This window comes from Bos indicus x Bos taurus, chromosome 25 (genome assembly GCF_003369695.1).
Source record: "Bos indicus x Bos taurus breed Angus x Brahman F1 hybrid chromosome 25, Bos_hybrid_MaternalHap_v2.0, whole genome shotgun sequence".
NCBI lineage: Eukaryota > Metazoa > Chordata > Mammalia > Artiodactyla > Bovidae > Bos > Bos indicus x Bos taurus.
Window position 1 is genome coordinate 16,139,835 of NC_040100.1, and position 15,273 is coordinate 16,155,107.

Below are 15,273 nucleotides of genomic sequence, written 5' to 3' on the forward strand. Positions count from 1 at the left end.
AGAGGAAGATGGTGCAGTGGGCCTTAGGAACTGGAGCCACCTCCCTGGGCTTCTGATTTGGGTTCTTTGGAGCATCAAGGAAGGGGTGCCCCCTTCTCACCCTCCCCAACGACCGTTAATGAGCCCTTATTTGGGGGAAGGATCCAGATACAATTAATCTGGGCACACAGGTACAGGCTGCAAGGTATACCAGCCCTCCTGCACAGGTAGATCTGTAGGTGCCAGGCCTGCCTGGTCTCTGCTGAGGAAGCAAAAAGATGCCTAGGTAGAGAAGCTTGGGTGTCTAGCTGTGCTCCAAGAGAACCCAACCTCCCTGATCTTTTCCTCATTTGTGAAATGAGCCAGCATTTCCTCTACTGAGCAGTTAGTCACTCAGACACGATTGACTCTTTGAGACCCCATGAACTGTAGCCCACCAGACTCCTCCGTCCGTGGAATTCTCCAGGCAAGAATACTGGAGTGGGTTGCCATTCGCTTCTCCAGGGAATCTTCTCAACCCAGGGATCAAACTGGAGTCCCCTGCATTGCAGGGAGATTCTTTATGATGCTTTTTTTTTTTTTTTTTTTAGAGTCTTATTCCTCTCCCCTCACTGGGCCCTGTCCCATGAGCTCTTGTCTCCTGCCTTGAGTTGCATTGGTAACCAATGGCCCCACTCAGGTCTCCGCTGGTTGGGGGTGGGGCTGTCTGTTTAGCCCATAGCACTTGGTGGTGCTGTCTCGGTCTTGGTAGAACAGGCAAGCGAGTCAGCTCATCCACCCCTCCTTCCTACAAACCCCCTACATCTTCCCTGCTGCTGCTGCTGCTGCTAAGTCACTTCAGTCATGTCCAACTCTGTGCGACCCCATAGATGGCAGCCCACCAGGCTCCCCCGTCCCTGGGATTCTCCAGGCAAGAACACTGGAGTGGGTTGCCATTTCCTTCTCCAATGCATGAAAGTGAAGTCGCTCAGTCGTGTCCGACTCTTCTCGACCCCATGGACTGCAGCCTACCAGGCTCCTCCGTCCATGGGATTTTCCAGGCAAGAGTACTAGAGTGGGTTGCCATTGCCTTCTCCGCATCTTCCCTGAGGAGAGGCAACTAACTCAAAGCTCTTCATCCAGTACCTGGTACATGCTGTGTTAACACTGTTTATAGCCAAGGGCCTCTGGGGAGAAGTAACAGCAGATAAGGTTACCCAAGAAGAGTAAGTTCCTTCCTGTCTTGGCCATGGCTCCCATGGCCATCCCTTGACATTGTCATTACTAATAACCACACCACCTCTGAAATCAACTCCTCCTCACCTTCCGCCAACCATTCCTCTACTCCAGGGTTCAGTGACCTTGATCTCAACCACTTTCTCAATGGTGAACCCCTCACCCTTTTCATTTCAATCTTGCCCAGCCTAGATTTTGTTGTCTATTCTGTAATTCACTCATTCTCACTCAAAACTTCCTTCAGAAAAGGGAACCTTCCTACACTGCTGGTGAGAATGTAAGTTGGTGCAGACAGATGGAAAACAGTGTGGAAGTTCCTCAGGAAACTAAAAAACAGAATTAACATATGACCCAGGAATCCCATGCCTGGGCATGTATCTGGACAAAACTCTTAATTTGAAAAGATACATACCCCCCTATGTCTATAGCAGCATTATTCACAATATCCAAGACCTGGAAGCAACCTAAATGTCCACTGACAGATAAATGGGTGAAGAAGATGTGGTATATATTACACAACGGAATACTACTGAGTCGTAAAAAAAGAATGAAATAATGCCATTTGCAACACCATGGATGGAGCTAGAGATTGTCATACTAAGTGAAGTCAGAGAAAGACAAAATACCATACAATATCGCATATGTGGAATCTAAAATATGACGCAGATGAACCCATCTATGAATCAGAAAGAGACTCATGGACATAGAATGTTCTTGTAGTTACCAAGGGGGAGGGGTTGGGGGAGGGACAGTATGGGAGGCTGAGATTAGCAGATGTAAGCTATTAAATGTAAGATGGACAAATAAGCTCCTACTGTATAGCACAGAGAACTGCATTCACTATCCCATGATAAATCATAATGGAAAAGAATTTTTAAGAACGTATATAAATGTGTAACTGAATCACTTTGCTGTACAGCAGAAACTTAACATTGTAATTCAGTTATACTTCAATGAAAAAAACAAACAAAAAACAAAAAACCCTCCTTCCTCGCCTCTCCTCTTCTCCCATAATACTCAGTGGAAAAAGCTCCATCCTGACTTAAACCAGATACCGCCCCCTCTACCCGCCCTGACCAGCTGCTTGTTCCTGGAGGAGGAACACCCACCTACAGACTGATCTCATTTGAAACTCATGGCAACGAATCTCGAGAGACCTTACGGCCTGACTCTGCTCCTCTCGCTCGCTTGTGTGAGGGCCCCTTCAGAGCAGCTCTTGACACCCCTTCTCCTCTCCACCTCCCACACCCCGGCCCACTTTCTCTCACCTCTTTGAGAAAATAGAAACTCATTGGGCAGGAAGGCCCTTTCCAGCATCAAATCTAACAAACGACCCCATCTGGACCGTGTCCTTCCTCCTCTTCCCACTGAGCCCGGCTTGCCCCCTTCCCCCCAAGTCCTCCTGGGAGTCCACTCCCCCATCCCACCGCCTTTATCTCCTGCACCATCTGTTTCTAGAAATGTGCTTTGCTCCTTCCCATGGAGAACCAACTCTCTCTGCCCTTGGTTCCCTCCAGCTCCCCTATCTCCTCCTTCCTAGCCAAAGTTCTCAGTTTCCACTCCTTATCTCTCATTATCTCCTCAAACCACACCAATTAACTTCTGTCTCCACCCCTTGCTTAATGGAAACAGCTCTATTCAGCATCACAATACCTTTGCTAAACCCAGAAGTTAGGTCCTCTCCTTCAGCCCCTCCCATCCTTCAGCTCAGTGGCCGCCCGCCTCCTACCACAGGCTCCCATCGCCTAGCCTGCTCCGCTTTTCCTTCCACCTCCCTGGTTGTGCCTCAGTTTACTTGGCCAATCCCACTTTCTCTGCTCAGCTGCTAAGTCGTGAGTCACCCTGAGCCTTGTTCTCTTTCTCGCTCTTTTTTTTTTTTTTGGCCACTCAATGTGATTTACTGGATCTTCCTTAGTTCCCTGGCCAGTGTCCTCTGCAGCAAAAGCTTGGAGTCCTGACCACCAGACTACCAGGGAATTCCCAGAACCTTGTTCCTTTACAAGGCTACATTCTTGGCCAGTCTCCTGGCTTTAGATTCAAAAATCCATTTCTCCACCACTGACCTCACCCCTGAGCTCTAAGCTCATTTCCAGTTGATGACTTGATGCCTCTACCACACAGATCTCCAATGGCCACTGGGCTCGGCCTATGACTTCTTCTGGCCAGTGAAATGCAGGAGGGAATGACATCACCACACTTTTTCCTTTTCCGTGTTAACCAGCAATATTCAAAAATCGACCTGGGTCCCAGAGAAAAATGGTGGGAAGCAGAGCCACACCCAACCCACAGCAGACATACAACAGAAGTGAGCACCGTTTCCTGTGTGAACTCACTGCGGTTTGTGGGGGAGCTTTTTACCACAGTATAATCTAGCCTCTCCTGACTACATACACCTCATAAGGTCGTGAAATCCAATAAGGTAATCGAAGTTGCTCTTTAAACTGTACACGTGAAGATGGGTTTTCACTGTCTCCCAAGCACTGATTATATAGTGGGAAGACAAGATACATCTCTATGATAGGAAAGCAGGCCTTGCTGGAAATATAGTGGAGTTCCAGTTCACGCTGGAGCCAAATTCTCAGTCCTTTGGTACTAAATTTACCCTTGAAGGTCCCTTAAATTGCCCGTTAAATACAGAATGGTGTGATCTCAGATGTAGATCAACACAGCCTGTTTTCCTCTAGCTCTGGAGCAAATAGCTTTTCTTTGGTTAAATACCAAATAAATTGACTGACGTATCCCTTGTAGAAGAAAAAATGGTCTTTAAACAGCAAAAGACTTTGTGTACCAAATCTATTTTCTCTTCCTCCTAGGCCCACAACTAATCTCTTTCCCAACCTCCTCTGCATGTAGAAGTGGCCACATGACTGACTGGCAGCCAATCGATGGGAGTGGATGTAGCTGGTGCCAGTTCCCTGCCATCCAATAAACCAGCCTTGAGCAGTCCTCCCACTGCACCTCTGCCTACGTGAGATGCAAGCAAGCAAGGTCCACTTGGAAGATCTGCGTTGAAAATCGGTAGGCACCTGAGTCCCTAATCTCTGGAATTAGGATTTAACCTGGTATAGTTCAGTGTTAAAGAATCCACCTGCCAGGGCAGGAGACACGGGTTCAATCCCTGGGTTGGGAAGATCCCCTGGAGAAGGGAATGGCTACCCACTCCAGTATTCTTGCCTGGAAAATCCCATGGACAGAGGAGACTTGTGGGCTGTTGTCCATGGAGTTGCAAAGAGTCGGACACAACTTAGCGACTAAACAATGACAACAACAAAAATAACCTGCCTTGTTTGAGCCACTGTGCATCTTGAAGTTGTTCACAGCAGTTAGGGTTACCTTGGGCTTCCGTGGTGGCTCAGAGGTTAAAGCGTCTGCCCCCAATGCGGGAGACCCGGGTTCGATCCCTGGGTCAGGAAGATCCCCTGGAGAAGGCAGTGGCACCCCACACCAATATTCTTGCCTGGAGAATCCCATGGACGGAGAAGCCTGGTAGGCTACAGTCCAAGGGGTCGCAAAGAGTCGGACACGACTGAACGACTTCACTCACTCACTAAATCACAGTATTAGGGGTGAGAGCAGACTCAGGACCACCTGAGGGAACTGTATTTATTGTGCCCATCTCTGCAGAACACATGGCATGTCCTACATGGTGATTATTTATTTAATCTGAGAACACAGAGTTGAATTCTGGAAAGTTACTACTGCACATACTTCTTAGCCCATTCATATTGCTATAACAAAATATCACAGACTAGGTGGCTTAGAAACAATAGAAATTTCTGTCTCCGAGTTCCAGAGGTTGGAAGTCCAAGATCAAGGCACCAGCACCGACCTGGTAAAAAACAAAAACACCTCTTCTTGCTTCAGAGCCAGCATGTGAGGGCTCATAACCTTATCTCTTCCTGAAGGCCCCACCTTCAAACACCATCACATCAGTCATAAAGTCTTCAGACACACAGACATTGACCATAACAACATATGATGTGACTCCACTGGTCAACTTCAGCCTTGACGTTCCCCACCCTCATCCTCCAGGACACAGAACCATCCTGAAGGTTCCTCCTGGGCCCTGTCCAGTCACTGGATATGGGACCAAAGGCAGCAGGCTCCCCGCCTCCCACGCTGCTCCCAGCCCCAACAGGGGAGGGGATTCAGAATCTTCTGTGCTGGTTCCTCATGGACACATTCTACTTGAGAGAAAGATACCCACACTTGTGCCCACCTTTCTTTTTTAGTTCCCACTTGGCTGAATTTCCTGGTGGCTCAGATGGAAAAGAATCTGCCTGCAATGCAAGATGTCTGGGTTTGGTACCTGGATTGGGAAGATCCCCTGGAGGAGGAAATGGTAACCCACTCCAGTATTCTTGCCTGGAGAATTCCATGGACAGAGGAGTCCGGTGGACTACAGTCCATGGCGTGGCAAAGAGTCAGACATACTGAGTACTAACACCGTAGTACACTTGCTTAGTTTACATGAATAGACATATCTGATGTCTGTATAAATGGTTAGGGCCAAAGAGCCAAGGAACCAGTCAGAGCTGTGGGGCTGGAGTGAGTGCTTGGAAGACTCATCTGGTCAGAAGGGAGATCTTAATGCCATGCAGGGCTCTGTGGGGCTCCTGGACACAAAGCCTTTTCATATCCCCCATTTCTTTGACTATAGGAAACAGCCTCCATAACCTTCCCTGAGTTCCAACGGGCAGGTTCAAGAGAGGATGTGAGATCAGAAAGAAAAAGTCAAGAGCAGACTTGGGGGACTTCCCTGGTGGCTCAGTGGTAAAGAATCTGCCTGCCAATGCAGAAGACACAGGTTTGATCCCTGATCCGGGAGGATGCCACATGCCTCGGAGCAACTAATCCCGTGCGCCACAACTACTGAGCCTGTGCTCTAGAGCCCATGGCCCACAGGAGGAGCCAAGGCAATGAGAAGCCCACGCACGCAGCTAGAGAGTAGCCCCTGCTCGCTGCAACTGGAGAAATGCCAGTGCAGCAACAAAGACCCAGCACAGCCAAAAACAGATACATAAAATTGCATTAAAAAAGAGAGAGCAGCCTTGGGGTAGGCTCCTGTTGCCCCATCGACAGATACAAACAATATCTTTAAGCTATTTTGCAGATACTGAAACCCCCTCCAGGAGGAAGAAGTAAAGAGCAATTAACAATGGTATGCGGCCCACAAGTGTGTAGACCCCAGACCAGTTGCACCTGAAGGGTGATGATGCTGACTCCTGCTAACCTCACCACCAACCCATCCCAAGAATGTCCAGGAGCTGATCACGCCCCCTTTGAACAATTACTATAACACTTCTTTCTTCCCCAAGGGGAGACACACGGTTTTGAGGGCATCAGCCTGCTCTGGCCCCCTTTGCCTGGCAAAGCAATAATGCTCTCCTTTTCTACTTCACCCCAAACCCTGTCTCTGAGATTCAATTCTGGACAGGTGTACAGAGAAGCTGAGCTTTCGGCATCAAGCTGACTCATGAAGGATGAAGGACCACTGCTCAGCCTCCCACCTGCCTGGGAGCAGGCTGACAGGGGAATGCCTGCAGTTGGAGGGGCTGCTCAGCTCGTGAACCACTCTCTTCCTCAAGTACAAGTCGGTCCCTGCCATCAACCTGCTTAAAGCCCTTCAATGTTCATCCTACAGGTGACCCCAATTAGAGGGCTCAGGTGAGTCAAACACTGTTTGAGGTGGCAGGAACTGCTTAAACAAATAAACCATGGAATTCCATGCCACCGTTGAGAAGACTCCTGAAAAAAAAAAAAGAAGACTGCTGACATGGACTGCAGTGTGGTAAAGGTTAATGGCGCCAGCTCTGGAACCAAGCCATCTAGGTCCTAGATTTCCTCTCTGGAAAATGGGCTTATTGTATTTAGTACACAGAAGAGCGCAGATGTGAGGTGAAATGGTAATGCACACAAAAAGCTTGTGGAACAGCTTGTGTTAGTTTTACAGAACACACATGTGTGTACCCGAAGCATAGTGAGGTCAAATAAACTGAAACGTTGTAGTTTGGAGCACGAAAAGGTTATGAAAAGGCCATGGGAGGAGAACGTTTGGTGGCTCCTGCTTAAAACTCCCCAACAGTTTGAGGGGAGGTTTTAACAGTTAGAATGTGGGGTGACGATTGCAAGGTGTGTGACTTCCTTCTGATTGGTTGGTAGTGAGGTACAGGGCTGTGCTCCAGCCAGAAGTCACCATCCTCCACCTGAGTGGGGGCCTTGGTTCTACAGAAGACCTCAAAGATATTGTTATTGTATATTCCTTGAGGAGGAACCAGGACCCAGCCCCAAAGCTGTACTTGTTGTTCAGTTGCAAAAGCTGTACTTGTTGTTCAGTTGCTTAGTCATGACCGACTCTGCAACCCCATGGACTGCAGCACACCAGGCTTCCCTATCCTTCACTATCTCCTGGAGTTTGCGCAAACGCATGTCCATTGAGTCAATGATGCAATCCAACCATCTCATCCTTTGTCACTCCCTTTTCCTCCTGCCCTCAATCTTTCCCAGCTTCAGGATCTTTTCCAATAAATCAGCTCTTCACATCAGGTGGCCAAAGTACTGGAGCTTCAGCTTCAGCATCAGTCCTTCCAGTGAATATTCAGGGTTGATTCCCTTTAGGATTGACTAGTTGGATATCCTTGCTGTCCAAGGGACTCTTAAGAGTCTTCTCCAGCACCAAAGTTTGAAAGTATCAATTCTTTGGCTCTCAGCCTTCTTTACAGTCCAACTCTAACATCTGTACATGACTACTGGAAAAACCACAGCTTTGACTATATGGACCTTTGTTGGCAAAGTGATGTCTCTGCTTTTAATACTCTGTCTAGGTTTGTCATAGCTTTTCTTCCAAGGAGCAAGCATCTTTTAGTTTTGGATTGATTTTGGAGCCCAAGAAAATGAAATCTGTCACTGTTTCCACTTTTTCCCAATCTATTTGCCCTGATAGGACTGGATGTCATGATCTTGATTTTTTGAATGCTGAGTTTTAAGCCAGCTTTTTTACTCTCTTCTTTCACCCTCAAAAGGCTCTTTAGGTCCTCTTTGCTTTCTGCCATTACAGTGGTATCATCTGCATGTCTGAGGTTGCTGATATTTCTCCCGGCAATCCTGATTCCCTCTTGATTCATCCAGCCCAGCATTTCACATGATGTACTCTGCATATAAATTAAATAAGGAGGCTGACAATATACAGCATTGACGTAATCCTTTCTCAATTTAGAACCAGTCCATTGTTCCATGTCTGGTTCTAACTGTTGCTTCTTCTCCAGCATACAGGTGTCTCAGGAGGCAGGTAAGGTCGTCTGGTATTCCCATCTCTTTAAGAATTTTCCACAGTTTGTTGTGATCTACACAAAGACTTTAGCGTAGTCAATGAAGCAGATGTTTTTCTGGAATTCCCTTGTTTTTTCTATGATCCAATGGATATTGGTAATTTGATCTCTGGTTCCTCTGCCTTTTCTAAATCCAGCTTGTACATCTGGAATTTCTCAATTCATGTACTGTTGAAGCCTAGCTTAGAGAATTTTGAGCATTCATTTGCTAGAGTGTGAGATGAGTGCAATTGTGCCATAGTTTGAACATTTTTTGGCATTGCCCTTCTTTAGGATTGATATGAAAACTGAAATTTTCCAGTCCAGTGGCCACTGCTGAGTTTTCCAAATTTGCTGGCATACTGAGTGCAGCACTTTGACAGAATCATCTTTTAAGATTTGAGGTAGCTTAACTGGAATTTCATCACCTCCACTAGCTTTGTTCGTAGTAATGCTTCCTAAGGCCCACTTGACTTCGCACTCTAGAATGTCTGGCTTTAGATGAGTGATCACACCATTGTGATTATCCAGGTCATTAAGACCTTTCTTGTATAGTTCTTTTGTGTATTCTTGCCACCTCTTCTTAATCTCTTCTGCTTCTGTTAGGTCCTTGCCTTTTCTGTCCTTTATTGTGCCCATCTTTGCATGAAATGTTCCCTTGGTATCTCTAATTTTCTTTATTTTTCTAATTTTCTTGAAGAGATCTCTAGTCTTTCCCATTCTATTGTTTTCCTCTGTTTCTTTGCATTGTTCACTTAAGAAGGCTTTCTCATTTCTCCTTGCTATTCTCTGGAACTCTGCATTCAGTTAGGTATATCTTTCCCTTTCTCCTTTGCCTTTAGCTTCCCTTCTTTTCTCAGCTATTTGTCAGGCCTCCTCAGACAACTATTTTGCCTTCTAACATTTCTTTTTCTTGGGGATGGTTTTGACCACCACTTCCTGTACAGTGTTATGTACCCTGCCCATAGTTCTTTAGGTACTCTTGTCTACCAGATCTAATCCCTTGGATCTATTTGCCACCCCCACTGTATAATCATGAGATTTGATTTAGGTCATACCTGAATGGCCTAGTGGTTTTCCGTACCTTCTTCAATTTAAGCCTGAATTTTGCAGTAAGGAGCTCATGATCTGAGTCACAGTCAGCTCCAAGACTTGTCCTTCTTACTGTATAGAGGCTGCCCTGTTTAACTGCTCCTCCCTTATTTCTCCAACCCCTCCTTTTCTCTGATTAGCAACTGTTTGAACCTGCCCTTTGGAATTCAGGGAAGGTCAAGGAGGCTGAAGGAAGCCTATTCCTATGAACAAGAAATGGGGCACACAGAGAGGATTTTTACCCAGGAGCCCCACAAGGTCCCGCTGGGTTTCATTAGCAGACCAGCAAATATACAAACTGAATTTTAAAATACAGAATATGGGTACATGTGAAGAATTCATTTAGATACATAAGCAGTGAATACCAGTGGTTGCCTCAGGGGAAAACTGGGAGCTTCAAGTGGCAGGAAGACTTCGTCATCCTTTGGTAATGTGTGCAACTTACTATTTTTGCCTATGAATAATGTACCTATTATTTTAAAAGACTCCTACAGCACCTCCACATGGCCCTCAGGGTGAAGTCCAAAAGTTCTCTTGGGTTCATCAGGCTGCTGCTGGCTTCTGCCCTACCTTTTACCAGCTCTCCAGCTCCCAGCCCCCAGCGTTCAGTGTTCCAGCCACATCGACCTGCTTCCATTTCCCTTTGGCAACTGCCCAGGGTGCTCTCAGGCCACCTTCCCACTCAGTCAGTTGAGAATCAATCTACCTCTGCATTAACCCTTCCCTCCCCAATTACTACTACCAGCTTTCTTCTTAAGACACCCAAAGCGCTACAGCACATTCTACCCCCACCCTTCAATAAGCACCCTCCTAATGGCATCATCTCTTCCCTGGCTAGCCAGTGGCCTCCTTCTCACTGAATCCCCTGAACCTAGAGCAGGAGTTGAGGCTCAGTACACATCTGATAAATGTCAGCCCTCAGACATGAGGGCCTCTTTGCTGACAAAGGTCCATATAGTCAAAGGTATCGTTTTTCCAGCAGTCACGTATGGATGTGAGTGTTGGATCACAAAGGCTGGGTGCCAGAGAATTGATGCTTTTGAACTGTGGTGCTGGAGAAGACTTTTGAGAATCCCTTGAAGAGCAAGGAGATCCAACCAGTCAATCCTAAAGGAAACCAACCCTGAATATTCAACTGGAAGGACGGATGCTGAAGCTCCAATCCTTTGGCCACCTGATGTGAAGAGCTGATTCATTGGAAAAGACCCTGATGCTAGGAAAGATCGAAGGCAGGAGAAGGGGGCAACAAAGGATGAGAATGGTTGGATGGCATCAGCAACTCAATGGACATGAGTTTGAGCAATCTCCAGGAGTTGCTAATGGACAGAGAAGCCTGGTGTACTGCAGTCCATGGGGTCACAGAGCCGGACACGACTAAGCAACAATAACAGACATGAGCCCCTCTTGGTTAAGCTCTTATAAGGGTAAAATAAGTTATATCTGCAAAGAATCCCCAGTACAGGATCTGGCATATGGTATCTGGCTCAATATAGTCTTTCTTGTCAAAGCTGATGCCAGGCAGCTTTCTGTTCAGATGACAGGGGTAAGCTGTTAGGGACAGATGCCCAGAACAATATCTCCTATTGGTTCAGTTCAGTTCAGTTCAGTCGCTCAGTTGTGTCTGACTCTTTCGTAGGTACCCACAAAATGTTTAAGAAGGGTCAGTGATTCTCAATGTAATTGGGGAAAAGAATCAATCAGCTGGAGTTTATTACAATCCCAGACTTCTTGGCCTATCCCTTAATTCCCAACTCTGGAGGTCTGGTGCAGGGTCCAAGAAGCTGGATTTTCCAGAAATACCCCATACGTGCTCAAAGAACCACACTCTCAGAAACCAACCCATCTATTCATGGGTCTTTACTAAGTGGCTATGATATGCCAGGTCAAGAATAATCTTCTTTGTAGGGACAGAGAAAGAATAAGAAAAGTCTGTGCCCTTGCGGAGTTTAAATTTTAGTAAGTAGAAAATATCAGGTACACAAGTAACTGTAGACAGCCAGTGACAGGTGTTGTAAAGAAAATAAAGTAGGCAGAGGACACAGAATGAGCTTGGGTGGCAGGGAGGGGCTGAGGTCACCGAGGAGTGACAGGAAGGAGCCAGCCAGTAAGCTAGTATCCAGATGGATCATCATTTTTCCCCCCAACCTCTCCCCTCAACCCAGGCCCTGCTCCAAGAGTATCTCCAAGGCAACCAACTCCAGAACAGTGACATCCCCTCCTTTATTATCAAGGCCTTCAGAGCCAGGACAGAGGAGATTGCAATGGGGATCTTGACAGCCCCTTCTCGCCCAGCCACGGTACCCACAGGCTTCCTCCAGCCAAGGGCAGAGGTCTGAATCCCTGCCTCTTGGGAACCCTGGCCCCTATCCCACCTCCCTTACTCAAATCCCTAAGATCTCAGGCCAAGCCAGATCCCAGGGCTGATCCAGCAGGTGTGACAATGCCCAGTCTTCAGCCAGCTCTCTTGGGGCCCCCAAAGCACTGCCCGTGTGGGTGGGGCCTCCTGAGCATCCTTCCTGAAGTCCAGGTCCTTGGCAATTACGGGGGTGGGAGAACTGGTCCCCAGGATTACGGAGAACATCATATCACCAAAGAGGATGCCCACCCCTCCTTCCCAGCAGTTTGGATGACACAATTGGAAAGATGTGAGCCTGGGCCCTCCCCCTAGGGAGAGACTGGGGAGCCACGTGGCACTGTGAGACTCCCAGGGCAGGTGGGCAACCAGGGGCTGGAGGTTCCACGGTCACTTCCTCTTGGCCCGATCTGCCGCGTCCAGGGCAGCCATGTTGCGGGCAGCTGTGATCAGGTGGATGACGCTGATGAGAGACTTGAGCAGGGCGATAGGGGCGGTGATCCAGAGGCCCATTCGGAAAAGACCCACCGAGCCAACTGTGAGAAGGGATCAAGGGTGAGCCAGAGAAAACAGGATGCAGGTGAGGCAGGGGTCTTGTCTCCCCGGGCAGGCCAGACCCCCTCCCATCCTCCTGCCCAGTCCCTCATCTCCTACCTAAAGGTCCCTCGGAGAAATTAAACAGGTAGAGGAGGCAGTAGAAGAGCTCATTTCCAGCACACAGGGTGAACAGAGCAGGCTAAACAAACGGCAAAAAGGCTGCTTGAGCAAGATGGCAGGGCAGTGGCTCCCATCCTCCAACTAAGGGCCAGGGGACCAGGAACTGGGAGAGAGGGGTGCAGGGTGGTGTGGAGAAGATGTCGGGAACAGGGCAGATCAGTCTACCCAAGGCTCCTCACCCTCCCCTTCAGCCTGGAGCCATGGGCAGCACTCACCATAAGGACACGCAAAAAGAGGAAGATATTCTTACCTGGCAATGCTGCAATTCTCACCCTCCTTGTCCTACCTGGAGGTACTAACACCGTCCAGCCCACCCAGGAGGAAGACCACACTCCTGATTATGGCCTAAGGCCTTTAGAGAGCTGGTTCTGCAGACCTCTCTGGCTTCTTCCTCCTTCCCTCACCCCTCAAGCCACTCAGTTCCTCCCTCCTGCGCACACCTGCTGCCTGAGCAATTCACACACACCCTCCCTACCAATCCTGCCCTGGGCCCAGTGCTGGGGCCAGGACTTGCCCTAAGCAAATAAGAAGGGGCAGCAAAGGCTCACTCTGGAGGTGTAGTAGATGCGAAGCACGGGGTTTCCAGACAGGTCGATCATCTTGTGACTTTCACTGCCTCGGACCACAGAACTTAGGGAGAAAGTAGAGGGGGAATCCATGAGCGTGCATCACCAGGAATGCCCACCAAATCCTCAATGCAACCCCCATTACATAAGTACTGGGATTGCCTCTGCTGAACAGAGTGGGGACTGGGGCACAGCTGAGGACCATTGGGCCAGAAGTCACAGTCTAGCTGGGTAGCTGGAGGAAGCAAAATCAGGATTCAAAAGCCCCATCCCCTTTCCGAAGGGATGTTATCTCTTTGGAATCCTCAAAAGAGTTTTAAAGATTACTGAGCTAACTGTAAAATAGGATGCTGAGTCAGAGAAGATTCGCCGGACTCCCTTAACAAAGCACAGCTAAAAAGGAGACCTCCCCAGAAGCCTGAAGATACCCCCTGAGAAGGTCTCATCCCTCCCCATGTAGCCTCTTCTTCCACCGGTCCATATCCCCAGAATTGCAGACCTGTGGAGGTGCAGCCAGTGGCTGGCCACATCCAGGCTCATGCTGAGCTGGAAGAGAAGGGTGGCGCGAGGGTACAGCAGGGCCAGGTTGACCAGCAGACACATCGTGGAGCACCGGTCTGTCAGCATGTCCAGCATGGCCCCAAACCGGGTCCCTGAGAAAAATGGTGGAAAGGGGCTGTCAGGGGACAATGGAGCTGTGACAGGGGCCGTATTTGGTGTATCACTCTGATGCAGAGTCTAAGAGTGAAAATGCCCACCATCCACTTAGGGGAGAGGAAAGCAGACTGCTCTGGCTGGAGTGTAAAGGTCAAAGGGCAAAGGTCACCATACCATAAAAGGGGGAAGCCTAGTAGAGTGGAGACAACATTGTAAAAGGGCGTGAGAAAGCTAGCTAGCTCTACAACTCATCAATCCATAACCAAAGGTCAAGACAAGAAGATTTGAAGTCTTAGGAAGTCTTAGGGAAGTCTGTTCTTCCGGTCTGAAGAACAGATTATAAAAAATGAGGTCAACCCTCCAGAAACTATCTCCCTTCCTTCTCCATCCTCCCTCTAAACATGCCTTCTGGAATGCTGATTGCTTGTGTCTGGCACACAGCAGATGCCCAATAACCTGTTGAAAGGCTTTTTATTCAGAAAAGCCTCTAGCACTGCCACTGCCATGCCCAGTCGCGCTCGTTCTCAACAGGGAGCTTCAATCCCTTCTGCTTCAAACCCAGGTCATTCTAGATTGTCTTCTACAGAGATGGGAATAACAGCCCTCGGATTCCCGAGTACCCGCCCACCCCGAGGTCCTGAGGAAGCAAGAAAAAGGAGGCAGAGGGTTGTGGGACAGGCTGTTAGAGATGTCTGTCACCTTGATTAAGGACTCGAGCAGCATGTCCATCGAAAGCGTCCAGAAGTCCGCTGAGCAGGTAAAAGGAGGAGGCCGTGAGGGGGCAGCAGGGCATGAAGTAGAAAGAAATGATGGCGAAGACAATCCGAGCATAACCTTGGAATTGAGACAGGGTGAGACAGGGCAGATCTGGGAGCCTGCCCAAGGCCCCTGGCCCTCCCGTTCCGCCCGGAGCCGCGGGTAGCACTCACCGATGAGGTTAGGCACAAACAGGAAGATATTTTCGCTTGCCATCGCGGAGGTCCCCTGGCCGCTCTGGGCCTTAACTGGAGGTGCCAACTCTGTCCCAGCCCCGGTGCAGATTCACTCTCCAGCCCGGCGCATCAGCCACGCCCACTGCGTGCAGGTCCCTGCCGGGTCCCAGATGTTCAAGCTCGCTGCCGGCCGGAGCATGGGCCGACCCAGCTGTGCGCCGGGAGCAGGGGGCGCGCACACCCCGCCCTTCCTATGGGCAGACGCTGGCCTCCGCCTGCCTCGCGGGAGCTCCCGCCTACAGCTGCGGCCCCTGCTGCTCCAGCTGCGCTCGGCTTCCGGAACCTACTTTTCTGCGTTTGTCCTTGCAAAATTAGAGAAAGGAACGAGACTTAAGAAATGGATGCGTCCCCTTTAAGATCTGCCCGCTTCCTTTTCCTTTTCTTCCCTCCGCCCC

General features: G+C 48.9%; 1 protein-coding gene across 1 annotated transcript; it reads right to left on the bottom strand.

Moving 5' to 3' along the window:
• Nucleotides 1–11,789: 11,789 nt before the first annotated feature.
• CDIPT (CDP-diacylglycerol--inositol 3-phosphatidyltransferase) lies at nucleotides 11,790–15,249 on the bottom strand. Its single transcript, XM_027527308.1, has 6 exons — nucleotides 14,816–15,249; nucleotides 14,586–14,720; nucleotides 13,729–13,882; nucleotides 13,212–13,293; nucleotides 12,601–12,682; nucleotides 11,790–12,482 (listed from the first exon to the last, which is right to left on the bottom strand). Exons 1-6 carry the CDS (start codon nucleotides 14,856–14,858, stop codon nucleotides 12,337–12,339), a joined length of 642 nt encoding a protein of 213 aa, XP_027383109.1. The 5' UTR covers nucleotides 14,859–15,249; the 3' UTR covers nucleotides 11,790–12,336.
• Nucleotides 15,250–15,273: the final 24 nt, after the last annotated feature.

Bases quoted from the DNA above. Each gene is read 5' to 3' on its own strand.
- CDIPT (XM_027527308.1), bottom strand. From the start codon at position 14,858: ATGGCAAGCGAAAATATCTTCCTGTTTGTGCCTAACCTCATCG. The intron at 14,721-14,815 runs GTGAGTGCTACC...CTCAATTCCAAG, and splicing joins GTTTGTGCCTAACCTCATCG to GTTATGCTCGGATTGTCTTC. The intron at 12,683-13,211 runs GTGAGCCTTTGC...CCGTTTGTTTAG, and splicing joins GCATCTACTACACCTCCAGA to CCTGCTCTGTTCACCCTGTG.